This window comes from Pithys albifrons, chromosome 8, assembly GCF_047495875.1.
Source record: "Pithys albifrons albifrons isolate INPA30051 chromosome 8, PitAlb_v1, whole genome shotgun sequence".
Lineage (NCBI taxonomy): Eukaryota > Metazoa > Chordata > Aves > Passeriformes > Thamnophilidae > Pithys > Pithys albifrons.
In genome coordinates this window covers 19262526-19282884 of record NC_092465.1, presented here as the reverse complement: position 1 = coordinate 19282884, position 20359 = coordinate 19262526, and the positions used below count along the sequence as shown (strand labels likewise).

The window sequence follows — 20359 nt, the reverse complement described above, 5'->3', positions numbered from 1 at the left end:
GTGCCAGAAGAAACAACACAGTTGCACTGCTGTGTTGCAGCAGGATTCCTGGGCTAACTGATGTTCAAATGGGGGCTTATGATCTTGGGCACTATCTTGCACTAACCTAGCTATTACATTTCAGATCCCATATTAGGGCTGCCACACTATTTTCAGAGGCTTGAAGCTATCACAGAAATTTCTGGCTTAAGCAGCAATGTGATTTTACTCTAAATGTCAGTCATTCAGTCACTCTCTCATTCATAAAAAGGTAAACCCATGTTTTGGTAGCAGTATGGTATTATGAGTACATTAAATGATATTATGACTGTTCTTCTATTTTCTAGAGAAAATGAGTGCTCTTATGTCTGTTGGTCAAGCAGCACACTTTAAAAGGCAGGGAAAAGATACTGATGTTCCTGTATCTGTTGAAATAAATTCCAGCAAATCAATGCAGCAGATGATATATGTGACTCTTACTTTGATCTTCGATGTACTCATCCCAGTTAAATATTGTCATTGTTGTATTAATAAATGTACCATTTTCTCCTATAGAGCTATTAAAGATGGAAATAACAGTTGTTTCAAAAGTAGAGTTGTCTGGAGGCCACTGCAGGCATTTATTTCTCAGGTTGCCCATGAACAGCTGCAGCCCTATTAGTGCAAATACACTCAGACAAAACACTGTCAGGATCATCACATCTGAGAGCTTCTTCACAGACTGAATTAGGGCTCCCACGATAGTTTTCAAGCCTGCAAAGAGAAAAGATTTTTATTATGATGTTAAATAGATAGTGAACACACAAAAAAGATCACATGATTTTTTCCTGATAAAGATGTCATGCAAAGGGACTAGTAAATTACTCAAATATTTGTGATATAATAACTTTAATGAAAGTTTTATTACTTGTGAAGATGAATGAAAAGATGTAAGTTTATGCTTATTTTATGGTGTACAGAAACAAAAGGTAGATAATTCCAAACACATTGTTTATGCCAAAACAAGTGCTTTTATTATCCATGCTATATTTCAACCCTACATAGAATGGCACTCTTAGCTTTTGCTGATGCTTCTTGCCCAAACCTTTGTTATATCCCTTTTATAATGTATTCTACATTAGTAAACCCATTATAGAGACATTATAAGTGCATATTCAAATGATGTCATAATAATCTTCTTACAATATACGAGGGGTGATGGTTTGGAGAAGAAAGACATCTTTAAAACAATATCCCATGCATGGCCCATGCTATCCTTTAAAGTTGAATTTTTCATACATGACTTAAAACTGAATTAAGTTGCTATATCAAGTGCTTTCAATAAATGATAAAATTTGCATCACCAGGAAAGCTTAAAATTAACTTATGTTTAAAACATGTAAAGGAAAGCTTGATGTCGTAAGATGCAAATCACATAGGCTGTTTACTGCAAATATCCCATGCAAGAATTTGTTAAACTCAAAGGCTGATTTTTTTAAAGAAAATACAACTAATAAAAGCATGAATCAATTTAAATAAAATTATACATCTTGATTCTTGCTTTTTGTTTTGTTGACAATGTGTAGCAAACAAGGCATGTGCTTTAAAATATGTGAATACAGCCATTGTAGAACAAAAGTCAGCCTCAGTGTTTAACCTGGCTCTCACCTGGAATGACTGATATTGTTTTCAAAGCTCGGAGAACTCTGAATGTTCTCAACGCTGAGACATTGCCCAGGTCCACAAACTCTGTCACATATCTGTAATAGGGGAGTTCACACACAAACACAATGACAGCACACAAATAACAGTTGGAGATACGAGGGGCCTAACACCTTACACCAACTTCTTCTTACCTGGAATTACAGAAATAGTTTTCAAAGCTCTCAATACTCTGAAAGTTCGAAGAGCTGAAACATTGCCTAGGTTTACAAATTCTGTTACATACCTGTAGGATTAAATCACAGTTACTCAGAATTGAGGCAGATTTTATCCTATTTGCTCGGGTCTTTGATCAAGACCTCTTGACCGTTCACTGTATTTTGCCTGTGTTATAAATACACTTCTGACCATAAGATCAAATTAAGCTCTATCAAAATAAACCACATTGACTTATGTTTGAAACCTAATTTCATCAGCTATTAGCAGGAAGTCAAGAGGATTCCTTTTAATTCTGGTCTGCAGAAAGGAGACAGGATATGAACAGCTCAGGCTGATGGCATTCACAATCCTAATGGGCTGGCACACCATGCTGGCCTCTGCAGCACATGCTTGGTTAGAAATACTAAAATGTGTAAAAGAGGTAGAAGAAACATATTGAAACCGCAGGAAGTCCAGGCTCCAAATGTTCTGGCTGACAAAATATGAGGCAATTTTTAGTCACTAATCTCATGCTATCAGAAAGAATTTTTATTAAAAAAAATAAGTAGAAGACTTACGCAAATGTTATGACGGTGAAATCCAGCCAGTTCCATGGGTCTCGAAGAAATGTAAAATCTTCTAAACAAAAGCCCCTTGCAAGAATTTTAATAAGTGATTCAAAGGTATAAATTCCAGTGAATGTGTATCTGAAGAAAATATGCAAGACAGAGTTTATAGATACACACATTATCTACATAGTTTATGCTCTCTAGTTCCTTTATTTTGATTTTCTTCTCCTTAAATGACATAAGAATTTAATGGCCATTAAACCAACTTTAATCACGTGTATGATTTTTACCATAAGGTAGGAGGCATGAAATTAGGATTAAAAAACTAAATGACAACCCATAGCTTAAGTTCAAATTCTGTAATCTATATCAATAAGAGAGATATAAATTTCATTCAGTTGTTACTTCAGTCATGCATGTTTATATCCAGTCTGAATCCATGTTATAACAAAACACACAGATGGATTATGTTAGGATTTAAAAAGCTGCTCCAGACTAAAAATTTCTTTCTTCAATGTTATTTTTATGCTGAAATGTTGCTTAGTACCATGACCTGGCAAGTGCCAACCCTCAGCAGTCCTCATTCATTACAGAGTAGGTATACCCAGTACTTCACCTTCAGCAAGACACAGTACTGGAATGAAAAAAGTGGTTTTAGATGCAAAATCATGTGGAAGAACAACCAAAAATATTTATGAATGCCAATAAAATTCAGCCAATAAAAAGCTAAAAAACGTAGTTGAAATGTAAATTTAAAAAATATTTAATTCCAGCATTCTGAGTCATTTCAGTGTTCTGTGTCCAAATGATGTTGTCTTGAAATTTAGTTCAATTTATCTTTAATGAAAAAGAATTCAAGTTAAACTTTTTAAAAAGCTTACTTTAACTGAGCCAACCTGAAACAGCTTTCCAATGTGAATGTTTTCAGTCCAATTACTAAAATATTTATTTCCTGCACAACTTTACTGAACAGATGAGGACAATACAAAGACATGAAGAAATATTCAAGCAACCAATCTTTATCACCAATATTTACTACATGCTAGACATCCTGAATACATATACTTTCACAATGAACTCAAAATGAGAAAGTCTTTCTTGACTTTAATAGCCCTATGAATTCACTTTTGATTACTGGAGGTTAAACATGTATGTATCATCCCAAACACTAAGGAATGAAGAAACAGCTGAAGCATAAAAGCTACTGCAAAAAATAAGCACCATGAAGTGCTTAAGTGCTTCACACTGTGGTCTACAGCTTTGGAAGTGTCATTGTCCATTAGTACCATGTAGCTGAGATCATACTGGACCAATTAGCCAACAAGATGCCATCATGCTACACCAATGATTAGCTAATCATTTAAATACTTCTTTAATAGCTTATTTTGCATGCATGCTTTCCATTGTTAGACTGGCTTTGGTAAAAGAAAGCTGCAGTATGGTGAACACAGGCATAGATGAAAGGATCCCTTTATCTGTTAATGGTTACTGCAATGGAGATGAAAGAGGCCATTTCCGGTATTCTTGCCCAGATGAAATTTAGAATGCAGTAAAAATATTTATAATCCACTTTTTCTGTATGCTCATAAAACTAGCGTTTCTCCTTACATCCCCCATATAGTACTGCAAAGAGAAGATGGACATTACACAACTTGTCATGAGACAATGATATGTATTTAATGCTACAGTAAAAAAGCTATCAGGAGAATAGCTGTTGAAAGGATATGCCAACACGGTAGCTGCTGCCAGTTGATGCCATTGTAATATAAAATAATTTACAGTAGTTTATTTCTGATTGCTGAATATTATTAAGAGAAAATCCATTTAACTTACTCTACATTCTTTGTCCAGTCTGGAGGGTTACTCATGGTCATAAATACGCAGTTGGTCAAAATAGTGCACATGATAAGCATGCTGAATAATGTAGGTTAAGAGTTAAGGAATGTAAGCCAGAAAATCTAATTAAAAGAGTATCAAATAACACACTGTTTTGGTAGATTTTCATTTTCAGGAGCTATTTATCCCTCCACAGCTCTTTTATTTGCCAGGGAAAAGGCCTCAATATGTTAAAGCTTTCATGATCACTTTATAACTAAAAGAGAAAAATCACATAGTAAAAATTAGAAAATCTGAAAGATACTAAAAGGAAAGACCCACCTCTTAATTTTAGGAAGCTCTTATTTTCTCTTTTTGAATATAAATGTTAGAATTTGAAGTATTAGCTTCCAATTTCTTGGAATAATGCAAAAAGCATTACTTTTAGATGATCTAGACAAATCTGACATACTTCATGCACACAAAACAATAAAAAATACTTTTTCTTCACTTTGATGTTTCACTATAAAATTTGCCATGTCTCAACCTCTTTGCTCATCATTATGATACATACACTGAAAGATAGATGTGACATATGAGAGAACATAGGGAAATCTTAGTGAGAGAAGTATTTTATTGCTGTTTGCTTTCTACATGACTTTTATAAATGCTGTTAGAAGGAAAGGCACATGTTATTATCAAAAAAAATTTAAAAAGAATTCCTAAAGAAGTCCAAGTTATAAATAATTTCATTTATTTTAACAGAACTGCTCTAGATCTACAACCTTTGACTCTTAAAACAGCTGACATCCTTCTATGATAAGAAAATACAACCACAAAAATGAAAACCATGACAGCGAATCACAAAATGTCCACATGATGGCACCATTACCTAAATATAGCAGGAGGACAAAGCTCAATTTTGAGAAGAGCTTTAGCTGCAGGTTCATGTGGTGCTCCTAAATAGAAATCCAAATGTAATGGAGAGAGAAGTACTGTGTGGTTCCCCTCATAAAGTTTTCTTTGCAAGTCTACATTAATTAAAAAAATCTTCAAGCGACAATAAATACCTCTGCCTTCTGAACTGTGGAACACGCGTGGCATTACATTCAACAGTTCTTTGGGTTTTCTGCTCAGTAAATATATTTTAAACCCTTTACTCAGAAACTAGCTTCTTATTGTGTAATTCATATATGAACAGAAAAGAAAGGAATATATTTTTAAAAACATAAATCCCCATGTTTATGTTTCCCCAGCCTGTATTTTACATAGGCATTCAAAATCCTTTGTGATGACATGTCCTCTCAGAGCTGCAGATCCTCACTATTCTTTCATCAGTGGAGAAATAACTATAATATACCTTCCCATAAGTTTAAACAACGTTTTGTAACATGCTGCCTTTAGTGACTAGCTCCACACCAACATCTCAGTCCCACGATCTTCTATGATTCCACATAACTGAATAATGCTTCAGAATGTAGTAAGGAGTGTCATATTATTAAAAAATAATTATTTGTAGTGGCATCTGTGGCAAGAAAATTGAAAACATGCTATGTAGTATCATGATTGATTCTGAAGTCATTTGTAGGCTGGCCATTGATAACAACATCCAACACATAACAGCCATTGTAATTATCTGACTTCCATTATACCAAGACTGCAAGAAATCCTTTCAAGATGTATTCTACCTGACCCAAGGCCCCCATATGCAGTGCTACACACAGAACTACTTTCAGTCTACTCATGTTAGATTTTGGTAAAATGTAAGTGTGCCAAACATTTGTATTTGCACCTTAAGTAAACAGATTTTCTGAAGTCAATGCCCTCATTGCTCATATGAGCATTTGGGATCAGACCAATGGGATGCCTACTATACTCAGCTAAAAGACACTGAAAAATCAAAATAATAGAAAAGTAATTATAAAAACTTAGTTTTTCAAATGTCTACCTGCAGTGTGGCCTACTTGAACACTGAAATTAAAACATGAACAGGATTATGAGTGCATAATGCAATAATGATCAAGAAATAAACAGTCAGGTGAAATACATATAGAACTGATAATGTGTAACAAAACAAGAAATCTAAGCTGTTTTATGAATCTATCTTTCTACAATTGTTATCTGAATCACAAAATGAAAAGGAATAATGAAACCATATTTTCACTAAATATTGATGCAGGCACAGACCTGAGATCAAAGATTTGATTTTAACACATAGTGTCAGTGAAGAACTGAAAGTATTTTGAGCAATATATCTGCAGTTTATGAAGAATGTGGAGTAGGGGAAAAGATGAAAAAAGATGTGATGATTACAGGAAAAATAAGAGGGAAGGAAAAAAATATGTGGCAGAAGAAAGAAGACACAGAAAGAAATTGTAAAGGATGATGACTGGTTGTCTGGCTTCTGGTATTACTATATTCGGATCCAGCAATGAAGAGAAACGTAAAAAGAGAATAAGAAAAAGAACAGAAGACAGAAATAGTAGAGGGAAAAGGGACAAAGCACTACAGATCATATTGATCCTGGGACATGTGCCAGAGAATGATTTAAATACTAAGTAACATCTCATTCATTACAGTTTTTGACTAACCACTTGAAAAGGATATGAATGTACCAAAATCTTAATAGCTATTTTTCTAAGAGGATTGAAAGGAGTTAACATGTACAGAGCAGAGGTGGCACTGAATCGGAATATTGCCTTTCCTTTATTCAATACTATAAAGGTCTGGGAAAACAAAAACAGAAGGAAAAACAGCATTTAGAAGACACCAAGTGACAAACCCTGAATATTTTTCACTTCATCATTAATTGTATTTCGTCAATATGTTCTTTTATTTACACAATCGCCTTGTCCAGTTCAAACATCCTAGAGTCCAGTTAAATTACTATAATTGAATGAAAACACTTGAATAAGTTTATCTAGAAATCATAAGACAAAAGTACCTCAAAGTTATCTAACTTTCAAGAGTGATCATGAAAATATGGCAATTAAGAGTATTCAATAACCAGTTTTCCAACATAACATGAATGTAACTCAATAGCTTTTGCTGTACTCTGAGAATAATGTATTACTTCCCCTTTCAACTCTTTCTTGTAATAGTTCTGTACCTGCAATTATATTTTTGTATGCTATATTCTACTCAATAAAAAATTCACTAATTCACATATTTTCACTGTCTCTCCACAGTTTCAGCAAGAACTCATGTGTATTACCAACATTTTAAAAAGCACTTCTGAATGTAATAGTCTTCTTAAAAACTGGGAAATATAGAAGAATAAAATCTTTATTTAAGTTTATTAAAAATTAATTTGATTTCCACCCATTTGGGGAAATTCCCATCTATTTCTATGATCTCTTTTGTCTACACATGGGTCTAAGTTCATGCTTACTGGAAGGAAATGGCTCTAGCTTAGCATTGTGGCAGTCCTAGAAAGCCCAAGGGGCACAGAAGCCATGCAGACCTGGAACGCTGCCAGTAGCCATGATCTGCCTCACCTGGAATCAGAGGGCAGCATTTCTAAAGGTTATGCTATACTTTATACTTTCTGTGGCAAGTAGAGCAGCTGAAATCCTGGAAATACAATGCCTCTCCCTCCCTGAAATAATAAATTTCAGCACTTCCAAACTAAGCATATTTGCATTCTCACATAACTATTGATTGTCAAGTCATACTTTGGTCCTTTATTGTAGAGGAGCTGTAATGTGCTGTTGACTACCACTGCTTTTCAACTCTCTTACTATTACTCCTGGAGTCCATGAAAATATGACCTCTAATAATCTGTTCCCTTTACTCTGACAAAACCTTTGAGGAAGTATCATTTGCATGATGCTGACTCATCAAGATATATTAAAAAGTGAAAATGGAGCCTGATCCAAGCAAGGATGTTCAAAGATATGCAAAAAACACCAAGAAAAATAATAGGAGAAATTATGATTGCAACATAAAGCTTGAAGTCTTGCATTTCCTAGTAGACACCACTATGCTTTTGGAAAAGATCAAGACAACTGCTAAGCATTTCTTAATCAGGAACAAGCAATTAAGAAGGATTTTACTTCACATCCACACTTAATTGCAGAATTACTTTTCCAGTTTCCAAAACCTGATAATATGTGCTTTAACTTTAGGATTTCCAGCAGTGAATTTACATTTTTACTACTACAGAACAGGGAAATAAGGAAGGAAAGGAATCAGTACTTTGACCCAAATTCTATTTGCCTTCCAGACTTCAATAGGGTAAATCACTTGAGTAAAGGGAGCAGAGCATATTTAGCTGAAAACCTTGTTTTCAAATTTAACTCATGATTCTCCATACATGAATTGAGTTTTAGAAATTCTGCAATGAACATTTCAGGCACAGCTGATTTTTTTGAGCTGCTATGTTTAGCTCCTCATGGTATGCCTATAATCACTATTGTTTCAACATATTACTGGTGAGGCATACCCCTAATTCCTGCAGGAAATATCTTCATTTGTACTTTTTCACTTAGTTCAAGTTTGACTCATGTCAATTCTTGGGGTTTTTCTTCATTTTTCTTTCAAGCGGTTGCTGCACTTTCATGTTTTCTGTTTGATTGGGTTTTTTTTTAATTCACTTGGGTTTGTTTGCTAGCTAGTTTCCACAGAAAAAGAAAAGAAAGCACACGAAAAAAAATATGAAAACAGAAAAAAAATTTGTTAATTTCTTCTTTAGTGGTAATGATGGTGTGATACGTCTGATGCCAAAATCTAAGGGACCGAAATTCTGGAGGAAACCCAAGGCCATCTGGATACAATTCTAAAGTTCAGCACTTTTTTTCTGGCCACAACACTTGCTGTTACTTTAAACAAAAATAAAATATGTGGTTTGGGGTTTTTTTAATATATCACTAGAAAAACATTTTTAAATTATGTAACATTCTGTCAACACTCCAAGAGCAATTCCTACCTCCTCTTTCTTTATGTCCTTCTTTTAAACACCTCTTCTTTTAAAACAATCACAAAAAAGTACAAAGCTAGATGTCAAAACTTTTTCACCCAGCCTATCTAAGTTGGACATATGATGCTTCTATAGAGTACAATATGGAAGAGGATGATCTTCATCATATCCTGAGAAATTACCTTTACATACTTCACCATCCTTCCCAGAACCCAGAGAATGCAACCTAGACTTTCTACATGACAGTGAAGAAATCTAGTGATGAGGTGTCCAGCTACCCTTGAGATAGGTTTCATACCGAATATCTGCTCCTTTCACATCTATAATACAGCAATTAGTAATAAGTCTAAAGATAACTCCTGTGCTACTTCTTCAATTCTCCTGTGTGTAAACCCCTGAAAGTTACAGGGTTTTGTAAAATTCTAGGTAAATTAAAATAAATCTAAATTCACCTTTTCTGACAAACCAGGTCCCACAAACTTGCATTACTAACTTCTGTTCTTACAATGGAGATTCCTGCCAATCAGATGAGCTGTTGGGGGAATATATTATACAGAATGACTCAATGACTGGATCAAAAATAATAGAAGTACTATGTGAAGGTTTCTTTGTTATTTAATCTTCTGAAAGTCTGATAGAAATATAGAACGCACTCACTTTTTTATTGATATAATATGGGTCCAGGTCTTCCAAGGGCTCAGACACCATTCCTGGAGGTATGTCGCCGTAAATAAATGGCAGTGTCTTTCCTGCCTCCAAGTCACTATTTGGCTTTGGGCCATCTTCATCATCATCATCTTTACGTTCTTGTTTGGATTTTTGAGCTTTTTCTTCATTGATACGCTGCTCAATAGCTGCAAGTGATTCTCTTGTGAAGTAGCGGAAGCTGTCGGGTCCTGGTGGTACCAGCACTGATTGTGCCATCTTTTCATCCTGCACCTCTTAATTACTGTTTGGCCTCTCTCATAAAAAAGTGCTAAAAATATTAAAAATACAGAAAAAAAAATTAGAGCAACACAGACAGCTACAAACAATATAAAGGAATATACTTTCACAGAATTTTCTGTGAGACATCTTGTTAAATTCATTAATTATCATCCAAGAGGAGGCTGCTGTGAAATGAACTTTTAAATTTGTTTTTCTTTCAAGACAAACCATTTTCCTTTGCAGCTTGCCTGTTAGAGTTGTCTCAAGGGTATCAATTCTTAAAACACCTAGTTTAAAATTCACTTGAATTCACTTAGTGCTTGTGACAACAGATTATCAATTCTATAGACTTATTAAAAAGTCACATAAAACACAATAACATCTTTTTGCCTTTTTCAAGGGTAATGTTTCATTCTAGTCAATAAAGTAGGAAATATTTTCTACTGCATTCAGTGTGAGGAATCAACAGTTCTGAAATGTTTGGTTTGGTGTTGAGGAGCAAGACTCCAGACAATTCACCTCCCTAGTATCCTGGACCAATTATCTTGGACCAACCCTCCCTCTAGCTATATGGACCAGAAATGACTCCTGGAATCCCCTATTGCCATGTAAGGCCAGAGGGAGCAGTTGAAAGCAACACGAGATGCTCCTTCTCTTCAGGTACAAATATGCTGCCTTTGCAGAGCTGCCAGCTCAGGAAACAAGATTCAGGCATAAGCACCTGTATACAGATCCCCTGTGTGGCAACACACTGTGCACTGGAACAATTGCTGAACTGAATAAAAATTATCTTTAATCATTACATGCTGCACTTAGATCCTTGATTTCATATCAATTGTATATATTTTTCACAAATTTCACTAGCAAGAGCAAGAACATCTCCTCTTAATGTCTCCAGACAGTTTAGTTAAAAAGAACAAGTGGAAAATATTTCCAATGCAAATACTTTGATCCGATATCACAAACAGCATCTCTGCTGTAGCCTACAAGAATTTTTCTCAAGAGTCCTTCTGAGTAAGCACATTAAAAATATAGGAAATGCAATAAAGTAACAAATTTTGAGTAAGACAACACACCCAGAAAGTATTATCAAATTAATATGATACAACAATTTGAATACAAACAGTAGGGTGCTATTTTACTGTCTTGCTTAACACACACACTCAGCACAGCCGCAACAAACTCATATTTTTGAAGGCTGCTAAATAAGCTTTAACATGATGCTTTCTCCTCCTTTTCAACCATATGCACACAGCCATACACACCTACACAAACATCCACACACATCCCAACTCCGGCAGGTCTGCCTGCGAGCATGCTCTCCCACTGCAGGAAAATGCACCTGGTGCATTCTGTCATGGACGGTCTGTAGCAAACTGCTGCTGGAAGCTGCACTGACTAGTACCAGCAAAAGGGTTAATTAAGAAAATGAAAGTGGTCCTGCAGCAGAATCCTGTTAGGTTTTATTTTTAATTACAGAAGAAAAAAGACAAAAAACCTGAAAAAGCACAATTCTGTTTTAATACTGCAGGAAACAATTAAAAATTCATTACCAGTGAAGAATCTTGCACTTATGTGGGTTTGGAATCGCATCAAGGAGGACTGCAGCTAAAATTCCATCATCCCTTTTTCTTTTTTTTTTTCCTCTCTCTCTTTTTTTTTTTTTTTATTTTTCAATTCTCCTTGTAAGACCACACCTAACTTCCTGCTGGAGGATCCCTGGTTATTGAAGTAAAATCTAGTATTTCCTGTGCCAACCTACTAAGCGCTGCAACTCTTGCTGCCAGTAGATGGTAGTGATATACACACATAAATTCTTGCAGAAATGTTAAAGAATTTTTGCTCAAACACTTGCTTAAACTGAGATTCTGGGACTAAAATACACAATTTTACATAACCAGCCATGTCTCAGGATTCTCAAAAATTCTTTTGAATACATAGCAGCTACTGCTGAGGAGACTGCAGCAGCTAAAACTGTGAAGGTGAACAGAAAGAAAGTAGGAGGGATAGCAAAGTAAAAGAAATTAAAAAATGGAGGTTACACTGGCAGTGTACGACCAAAGCAGTTCCTGAAACTGTATTATTGTCAGTCTGGATTATTTTAAACTATAGCTTGTGCAAATTTTCTAAAATAAGTATATACAGTATTTTCAATGTGTATTCTTTCTAAATTTGGGAAAGCCAGCAATGAGAGGGAGGGAGGGCAGTTCTGAGTGTTCCTTGCCATGAGTTCCTATACAGAAATCATCTATTCTTGCTCCGTGCTACAGCAGGTGATCAGGAACACTGTCAGCCTCTTTAGTTTTGCAAATCAGTAAGATACCACCTTTGGGCACCACTCCCCTGAGATGCCACCCTACTTCCTTCCACTCTCCTGCTTTCTCTTTATTTTTCATACTTACTGATTTTCGTACTTTTTCTCCTTTTGCACTAATAAAACGTTTTTACCTTTCTCCTACATCACCATTGACCTTCTTCCCTTCCCTCCTTCTCTCACGTATACACAAATCCCTTCCAAACTTTTTAAGCACACAAGTCTTGCTGTATCTACACATTCAGATGTTCTGGCAGTCATTTACTCCCTGCTATCCCCTTTCCTTCAGCTGTGAAGAGGACAAAAAGATGTGGTGGAAAGTACTAAAAAGCAAAAGGTCATTTCACAGTGAGATGTTGGAGAAGGAAAGAACACAGTAGCTGAAGAAATGCCATTGTGGCTTTGAAAAACATACAATTAAGAGAGGGAAAAATATTGATAATTTGTTTCTTTGGTAATCATGGTGAGAGAATGAACAGTTTGACTTAATCAAAACAAGTTTTTTTAAGTTTTCGTCAACGAAGAAAATACGTGCCAAATGGGAAATGTAATTCAAACACATCAAAAGTATTGATTTGGTTTTGATTCATGTAAATATGACACACTATTTTAAAATTATGTTAAAAGCCCTTTTAGAAAAATTTTATTTGATAGGGTTTTCTAATTTCACAGATGATTCAATGAAATCAATAAAAAGTTTACAAAAAATTGCATGTAACCAATTTTTTTGGTGAAAAAGAAACTTCGGATGAAAACTTCTGGCTGGCTCTAATCAGGACTACGGTTTACTTGGAGCTGCTCTGAAGTCTCAAAATAAGAGGATTGGGAGACAGCGCAGATTCACAGGAGGAGTAAAGGAGCTTCAAACTACAAAAGCACTTTGATTATTTATTCATGTGGCATTGCATATATGTGTTTATGCAGCTGCTTATATATGAAAGTTGCAGTAAATCAAGGGGCTGAAAAGCCGGGCTCATTCTCACAATACGGAAAAGGAACTTTGTTCTTCCATTAGTGGTATTTAAGTTAAAGTACCTGATTATTTGTTTCTTATTGTCTGGGATCGAAATTACCCAATATCTTGATTTGATTTCCACCAGTGCTACACAGTCTACATGCATAGTGTTAGGAAGCACAGTGCAAAGCGAAGATGAAAAGAAAAGCCAGTGGCACATTTTATGCCATTGCCTTAAATGCTCGGGCCTGTAGTCTTACCAGGCTGTAAGAAGTGAACAGAACAGACAGGAAACCCAGCATGGTCTTTGAAGTTTAAAAAACAAATACATCTCCTTCTAAATAAAGAGGAGACCACAGGTTAGTAACAATCCTTAAAATACATTAATTAGATACTACATAGCTATAGTAAATGTAACAGATAAAATTAGTAGAGACAGGAAGAGAAAATTACTAAATTGGATCAAATATCAATCAAAACCCAATCCAACATAGCCTATATTTAAAATCTATTGTTCAAACATGGCGAAAGTTTACCTAAAATATAAATTTGAAAAAATAACTTCCAGCTGCTGTCTAGCTTCCCACCCACAGCCATGGGTACATTTTATGAACAATTTTTTCACTAGTGGTATCCATCCTCCCTCTGCTATGGCACAGCCGAAAGTTTGAGTGGACCTTGTCCTTTAATCACTTGGCGAAACACATGGCCCATGTAAAGGGTAGAGATGAACAAGTGTTCAGTGTCATGTGTAAAGAAACTCTACATAAGGGCGAATGACTTTTGACAGGACAGAGTGAACAGAGCCCTGTCTAGGAGCCCTTCACCTATAGACAATCCGCATTAATACAATCAGAAATAAAACACATTGCCAGTTTCTCCTCAAAAATCTGTAAAAATTAACTGTCTTTGTTCAGTGGTAAAGCAGAGCATTAAAATGCACAACTGGCAACCATCATTCTGTGGTTCCATGATCCTTTTACTCTACATCTGTGTGTTGCTGTACTATATTAGATTGTCCCTAAATGCATGACTTTTCATTTATAGCTCTGAATTTCATCTCATTCCAGTAACGCCAGCCATCAAGCTCATCTAGTCCTTTCTGTATAATAGTTTGCTCAGTCTTTGACAATGCTGTCCAAGTTTCTGATAGGAAGAAATTACATTCTCATATTTCCACTTTCTTTGCTGATACAATTAACTTTAAAGAAAATCTGTCCCAAAATTGTAACAGTGAAAAGCAACTTTAACCAAAGTGTGGGTTACTGTGATACTTGCTGTAGAGTTTGCAAGATATGTTAATATGACTCTAAGAGCTTTAATCTTACAAAAAGTCCAATGTTTATGCCTTAAAATAAATAGGTTTTTTTTAATTGAAGAGCAAAAGGCGCAGAAGAGTGGAGCTATTTCTTCTTGTATATAGTATCCATTTAATCAAATACACTGAATCTAAAAAATTCCTGTCACCTCTTTCCCCCCATGCTACTTAAAACACTTACTATAGTACTAAATTATTCATGGTGACCTAGATGACATGTTTGCTAGCTTTGAGATGACATGTGAGGGCTGCAGGTAAACAGAAGGAGAGCATTAGAATTTAAAATGTTCTGACAAATAACAAAACGGGCTCAAAAACTGATGTAATTCAAGAGACAAAAGTCCTACTTTTTTATTTAGGCAAGAATAAGTAACAGAACAATTACAAGATGTGGGGAAAAATACACCAATAGCTCTGCAGGAAAAGATATAAAGTACTTATTACATCACGAAACATGAGTGAAAACTGTTGGTGTTGCAAGGAAAAAAAAAGTACTTGGATTTATAAACTTTTGAACTGATCTACTCTTCTGCTTGAAGTAGTATGTCCAACTTGGGTATTACATTTCAAAAAGTATGGAAAGAATTCTGACCACAGCAATAAAACATAAGTTATGAGAACACAACCAAGGAAATGTGGGATTTGAGCTATTCCTGTCTTAAATTTACATTGGAATGATTGATTGAAGACCCATTGACAGTCTTTGTATGTCCAGAAAGCTTCTCCAAGGAAGAGGAGGAATTTTTTTCCCTTTATCCAGCATGTAGGCAAATAGGTTGTTGGGTTAAATGGAAGCAAGAAAGGGTTGTTAGCAAAACCTTTTACCAGTCAAAAAAGAGCAGACACATGACAATCATTCAAGCACTTTAAGAAAGGCTGGACCTTGGAAAAAGAAAGATCAGTGGTGAGTGTGAGTTTTGGAGCAAAACTGACCAGGATGAGAATCAAGAAACTTATAGCAGGCCCTCACTGGTTTACAGTTTTAATAAGCATAGGGTTCTCATTGCTCTGTGCTGCTTCATCTGTTATTTATTCCCCAGGCCTCAAGTGAGCACAAATTTATTGTTTATATACCAGAGAAACAGAAAAGAAAAGGGGTTTGATTTCAGTCACTGTGGGCTGAGAATGTTCTTCAAGAGCCAGTGGGGGTGCAGGATAGAAGAAAATTACATCACATGAAAGACATTCTAAGGACTTCTTTAGAGTGAAAAGGACAAGATCAAGAGTCCTTAAGGAAGTATTGGTGTGGAATAGGAGACATCTGCCCCCAATTTTAATTTACTCATGTCTCTTTTCACCCAGCTTCATAAAAAGAAATTAAAACAATCAAATTTTGAAAACCTGTATTAGTGCATTCTCTTACTTGCACCTCACATTACTGTTATTCTCATACATGGGTAAAATAAAAGCAGGAAATACCCTGTTCTGTCTCACAGAGTATTATCTTTGTAACCCTTCTGGATCTGTCAGCACTCCATGGCACTGCATGAAAGATTGTGTAACATGTGATTGCCTTGTCTGAAGGTGGAAGGTTTACAGCTGGCATAGTATCTCTGCTAAGATTTATGGTCTCACTACTGATGAAATTACACAGCAAATAAACATCAGTTTTCCTATCCTCGAGTGTGTTTCATACAATTCTGTACTGTCTGTTCAGTAGCCAGAGCTGTGACAGAGGTCCCTTCATACCGTATCAACGTGCTGAATTGAGCACTTTGAACAGTAGGTGTTCCTGCACAACAAACCTTTCCAAACAGCTCTTAGAGAGCTATATAAAAATACAGCTTCCTACACATTTTCCAACATTTTAAATGGATGTATAACTAGCGAGTCACCTTTAAAAATGAAAACCTTACGCGAAAATATGACATAGTGGTGTCAGAAAGGACAGATGCATTTTCCACACACTCTTACCCTGCTCATTCCCCACTGTGCTGGTCTGAGCATTTCTGCACCTCTGCATTACAGCCAAATCAGCTCACTGATCTGGCTGAAAACTTGAAATAACTGGCCAGATTTCAGATAGATTTAAGAGCTGATCCATCACACTTCAGAAAAGAAATTAAGAGGCTTATTATGTCCCCTCACTTTTAGAGTGCAAAGGACTAGCTGACTACCTTTGGAGTCTTCCAAGTTTTAGTGCTTCTCCTATGTGCAACCTCCATAGGGCTTAAGGTGCCACAGTATGAATGAATCGATCTCCAGTTCTTGAATAAAGGAGCAGGACAGGGCTCTAACAATTGTAGTCAACAAATATTGGCATAGATCCTGTACCTAGTGCAGAATGCAGTATAAGTAGGATAAAAAAGCAAATTTGGTTATAAAAATGCCCAAACACTACCGAGTCTAAAGATGAAATTGCATTTACATTCAGCTACAGGAGCCTCAGAACTGCTCTTCCGAGATCAGGTGACCAGAATCAGGTGACCTGATCCAAGATCAGGTGACCATTTCCCTTTCAACATGAACATGAGCACAGCATTTCATGCAAAATGTGCAGCAAGGATCTTCTAACGTGAAAACAGTTATACACAGATCCCTACTGGGAAATTGGGGGGGGGCTTTCAAATGAATTTTCTTACTCTCCTTAAAACTTATTTCAAGAAACTGCTCACAGTGCTACAGGCAAGATGTACTCCAAAGAAGTATGAAAAACACATTGATAAAAATCAGCGGATTGTTATCTTCCTGTTAGCCAATAACGGGCAACGACTTGCATTTCTTAAAGCTACTCTACTTCTTTTATCAGAAAAGGTCTTTGAACAATTTCTGATTTTCAATCAAATGTCAGTGCAAGAACAAAAATCTACTTGTCTTTCCAGAGGCCCTTAAATCCTTCCTTCTAGTATTAGACAATTTGTTTTTTTCACTTGATAAAAATACCATTCTTCACTGTTTTTTTTAATACAGTGAAATAAACTTTCTACCAGACTCCAATGAGCACCTTCGGTGCTCCTTGACTAGAGTAAAAAATGAAGGCCAATCCACATTCAAGAAAGATTCAAAACAACAGTTCAAGTTTCCCTTGACAAAAAGAGAAATATTGTCTGCAAAGCAAAGACCAATGTGGGAAGACAATGCAAGGCTATTCGCCAAATCCCTAATGAAGCTGTTTAAGTGATTAAGGCCTTTCAGCTGTCTAGCTGCAGTGGGCTTTTCTTCAAATCAATCTTTGCCTTGATACCCATTGTGAGAAACATATCCCCACAAGTACAGTCTTGTGTTTCAGGCTAGAAATATACCCATTTTTAGTGTGTTTGTGTGGGGAGAGTGAATACACAATTCAAAGATGTAATGATAACAGAAATGCCATATGTATGGGATGAGCTAGATATTTCCAGATGCCTGAATAGGAGAATGTGCTGACTACTTATGCTGTTAATAAAACATGCTGTGATTTCTTTCCTGACAAACCAGAACTCAGAGTTCAACATTCCCAGTATGGGTATTACATAAAGATGTTTAGATGGAAACCTCCACTAATCTTAACTACAGCATGGCTACAGAAAATTCATATGTAATTTATATGCTTTTGGATACAAGACACCAGGTAGATAGGGTATGCTAATACTCCCCTAATACATGCCTAGCAGTTTTGGATGAAAAACATAAACTGTGATTCTGAACCTAGTGACAAGTGATTGTGGAGAATGCTGTGTGATTCCACTTTCATAACCTCTTACTGTCTGCTGTTGCAAACACAACCTGTGAACGAGACACTGCCTTTCCAGGGATGGCTTACGTAACCCAGGCCAAACTCCCCGCAAGCCGAGTACAAAGTGCCAAGGGCCGAGCCGTCCGCCCCACAGAACTGCTGCGACCGGCTCCCACTTCCCCCCCAGGTCGCTCCCCCCCCCGCTCCGTGCAGTCCGGCAGCGTCAACACGCCCACACCGCAGGCGCTGCGGAAAACGAGAGGGAAGCGAGGGCGGCGAGGGGAGCCGGGGCGGAGCCCGCCGGGCGCCACCGCCCTGCCCGCGCCGCCGCAGGGCGCCGCAGGTGCGGCAGCCGAGCCGTCGCGCTGGGCCTCTCAGTTCCCCTCGTCCCCAGGCCGAGGGAAGGAGGCGTCCGATGTCGCTGGAAGCGCCATCCCGAGTGCGGAGCCACCCGGGGGCGCGCACCGGCAGTGCCGCTCCGCAATGGCGCGGCCGAGGGCACGTTGCCAGGCAACGGGGCCGGCGGCTGCGGCACCGCGCGGCGAGGGAGGGGGGGGGGGCACAGCCCGCGGGTGCGGGGGCTCCCTGAGACACCCCCAGTACCGAGTCCCCTCCACAGGGGAGGGCACCCCCAGCTCCTGCAGCCGGACTGAGCGCACAGGGGAAGGGGCAGGGGCGGCGAGGAGCGGGCGTTTCGTGTTGGCCAGAGAGCGGCAGACTGCGGAGAGGCGGACGTGGGTTGCTGTGGAGAGGGGTGGCTCGGCCGCACTCCGCGGGGATGGGCAGAACCCGCCCTTCGCGAGTCCCTATCGAGGGCCATCGAGGCCCAGGGCCAGTCCGGGGTTGGAATCCTGCTGGGCGAGGTCCCTCTCCTTTGTCCCACACGCTGAGCTGAGCAGGCATGGAGCCCAAATGACGCTTTACCACCAGGGCAACAAGGAACCGGAGCGGGGGATCACCACCCTCCTCTGAAACTTGTGGACTGTCTGTATGGATACAGACAGCCATACTGCTTTCTGTCTACAGCCTTCCAGTTCTCCTGCTCCAGGCTGGGCGGAGTGTTGCGGGTTTTTTTTAAATAGGAAACGGCGACTGTAGAACCACAGAGACGGACATGGGGAGAGCGGCGCTGGGACAGTTCCTACATCTCTTACATCACCTCCACTCATTTCAAGCTGTTGACATATTTTTAAGAAAAGAACTGACCTCCTCCACTACATGCCCAAACCCCACGGGTTTCCGTTTGGTATATGTGAGACTGCATGAAGAACGTACTTATCCAGTTTGTAACTTTGCAAAATAAACAAAGAGAATCTGGATCTGAACGGAGCACTCTCTAAATAGGCTGCAGTTACAGACTGCTTAGTAGTAACAAGCACAACTGCCTCTTGAGAAACTTCCAAATCCATAACACAATTGATGGAGAAAGCGTGAGGGCCATCCCACATGGAGAAAGCAAATATCTCCATGGATAACAGATGAGAATTTCCCCCCTGGGAACTGTACCGACAGTGACAGGCTCCCTGCAGCTGCACAGCACCAGCTGCCAAGGGGAGCCTGCAGGGGTTAATGCAGCTTGAAAGAACCATTAACTCCCTGGATATCTATCAGCGTTCAAGGGCAGCATGCCACAAAATGTTTCCTCATAAGCACTACTCATGCCCCTACTATGCAGTTGCATCTGGAAACATAGGAAGGTCTCCAAAGCAGATAGAAACACAAAAAAGCACAACTGCAAAGTGCAATTCCCTTCCTCACGCATGGTCTCCACCAGATTCCCTTTGCCACTGGAATGGAAGAACTGGCATTGTTTCAGGAAAGTGCCAGTTCAAATAAGCCAGAAGCAAAGTGGATTCAGTGATTCTGGAAATTAAGTCACAGATGAGGTCTCATATTTACTTTTAAATATTCTTTCAGTCTTACGATGGTTTATGGGTTAGCAGTTGTTATTATATCCTTAGGGACAGAGTGCAGATGGGTCCAAGCCACCTACTAGTTACAGGTTGCCATGTTTCATGATAATTGCAGATGAGGCTGATGGTACTGTTTATTACTGAGATGCTTGACCTG

The 20359-nt window shown here is 38.0% G+C and overlaps 1 protein-coding gene across 5 annotated transcripts in view; it reads right to left on the bottom strand.

Moving 5' to 3' along the window:
* The window catches only part of LOC139674813 (sodium channel protein type 2 subunit alpha), a 76361-nt gene that overhangs the window by 45413 nt on the left and 10589 nt on the right, over positions 1 to 20359 (bottom strand). For 2 of the 5 annotated variants that reach the window (XM_071561605.1, XM_071561603.1), the window contains exons 2-7: positions 9778 to 10096; positions 6811 to 6928; positions 4221 to 4311; positions 2397 to 2525; positions 1815 to 1906; positions 460 to 732 (exon numbers count right to left, since the gene is read on the bottom strand). In XM_071561605.1, the coding sequence (XP_071417706.1) occupies positions 460 to 732; positions 1815 to 1906; positions 2397 to 2525; positions 4221 to 4311; positions 6811 to 6928; positions 9778 to 10044 (970 nt within the window). In that variant the 5' untranslated portion in view covers positions 10045 to 10096. Of the gene's footprint in view, positions 1 to 459; positions 733 to 1626; positions 1719 to 1814; positions 1907 to 2396; positions 2526 to 4220; positions 4312 to 6810; positions 6929 to 9777; positions 10097 to 11600; positions 11689 to 20359 lie in introns of those variants that run through there. The other 3 variants (XM_071561599.1, XM_071561604.1, XM_071561602.1) reach the window with 2 other exon arrangements.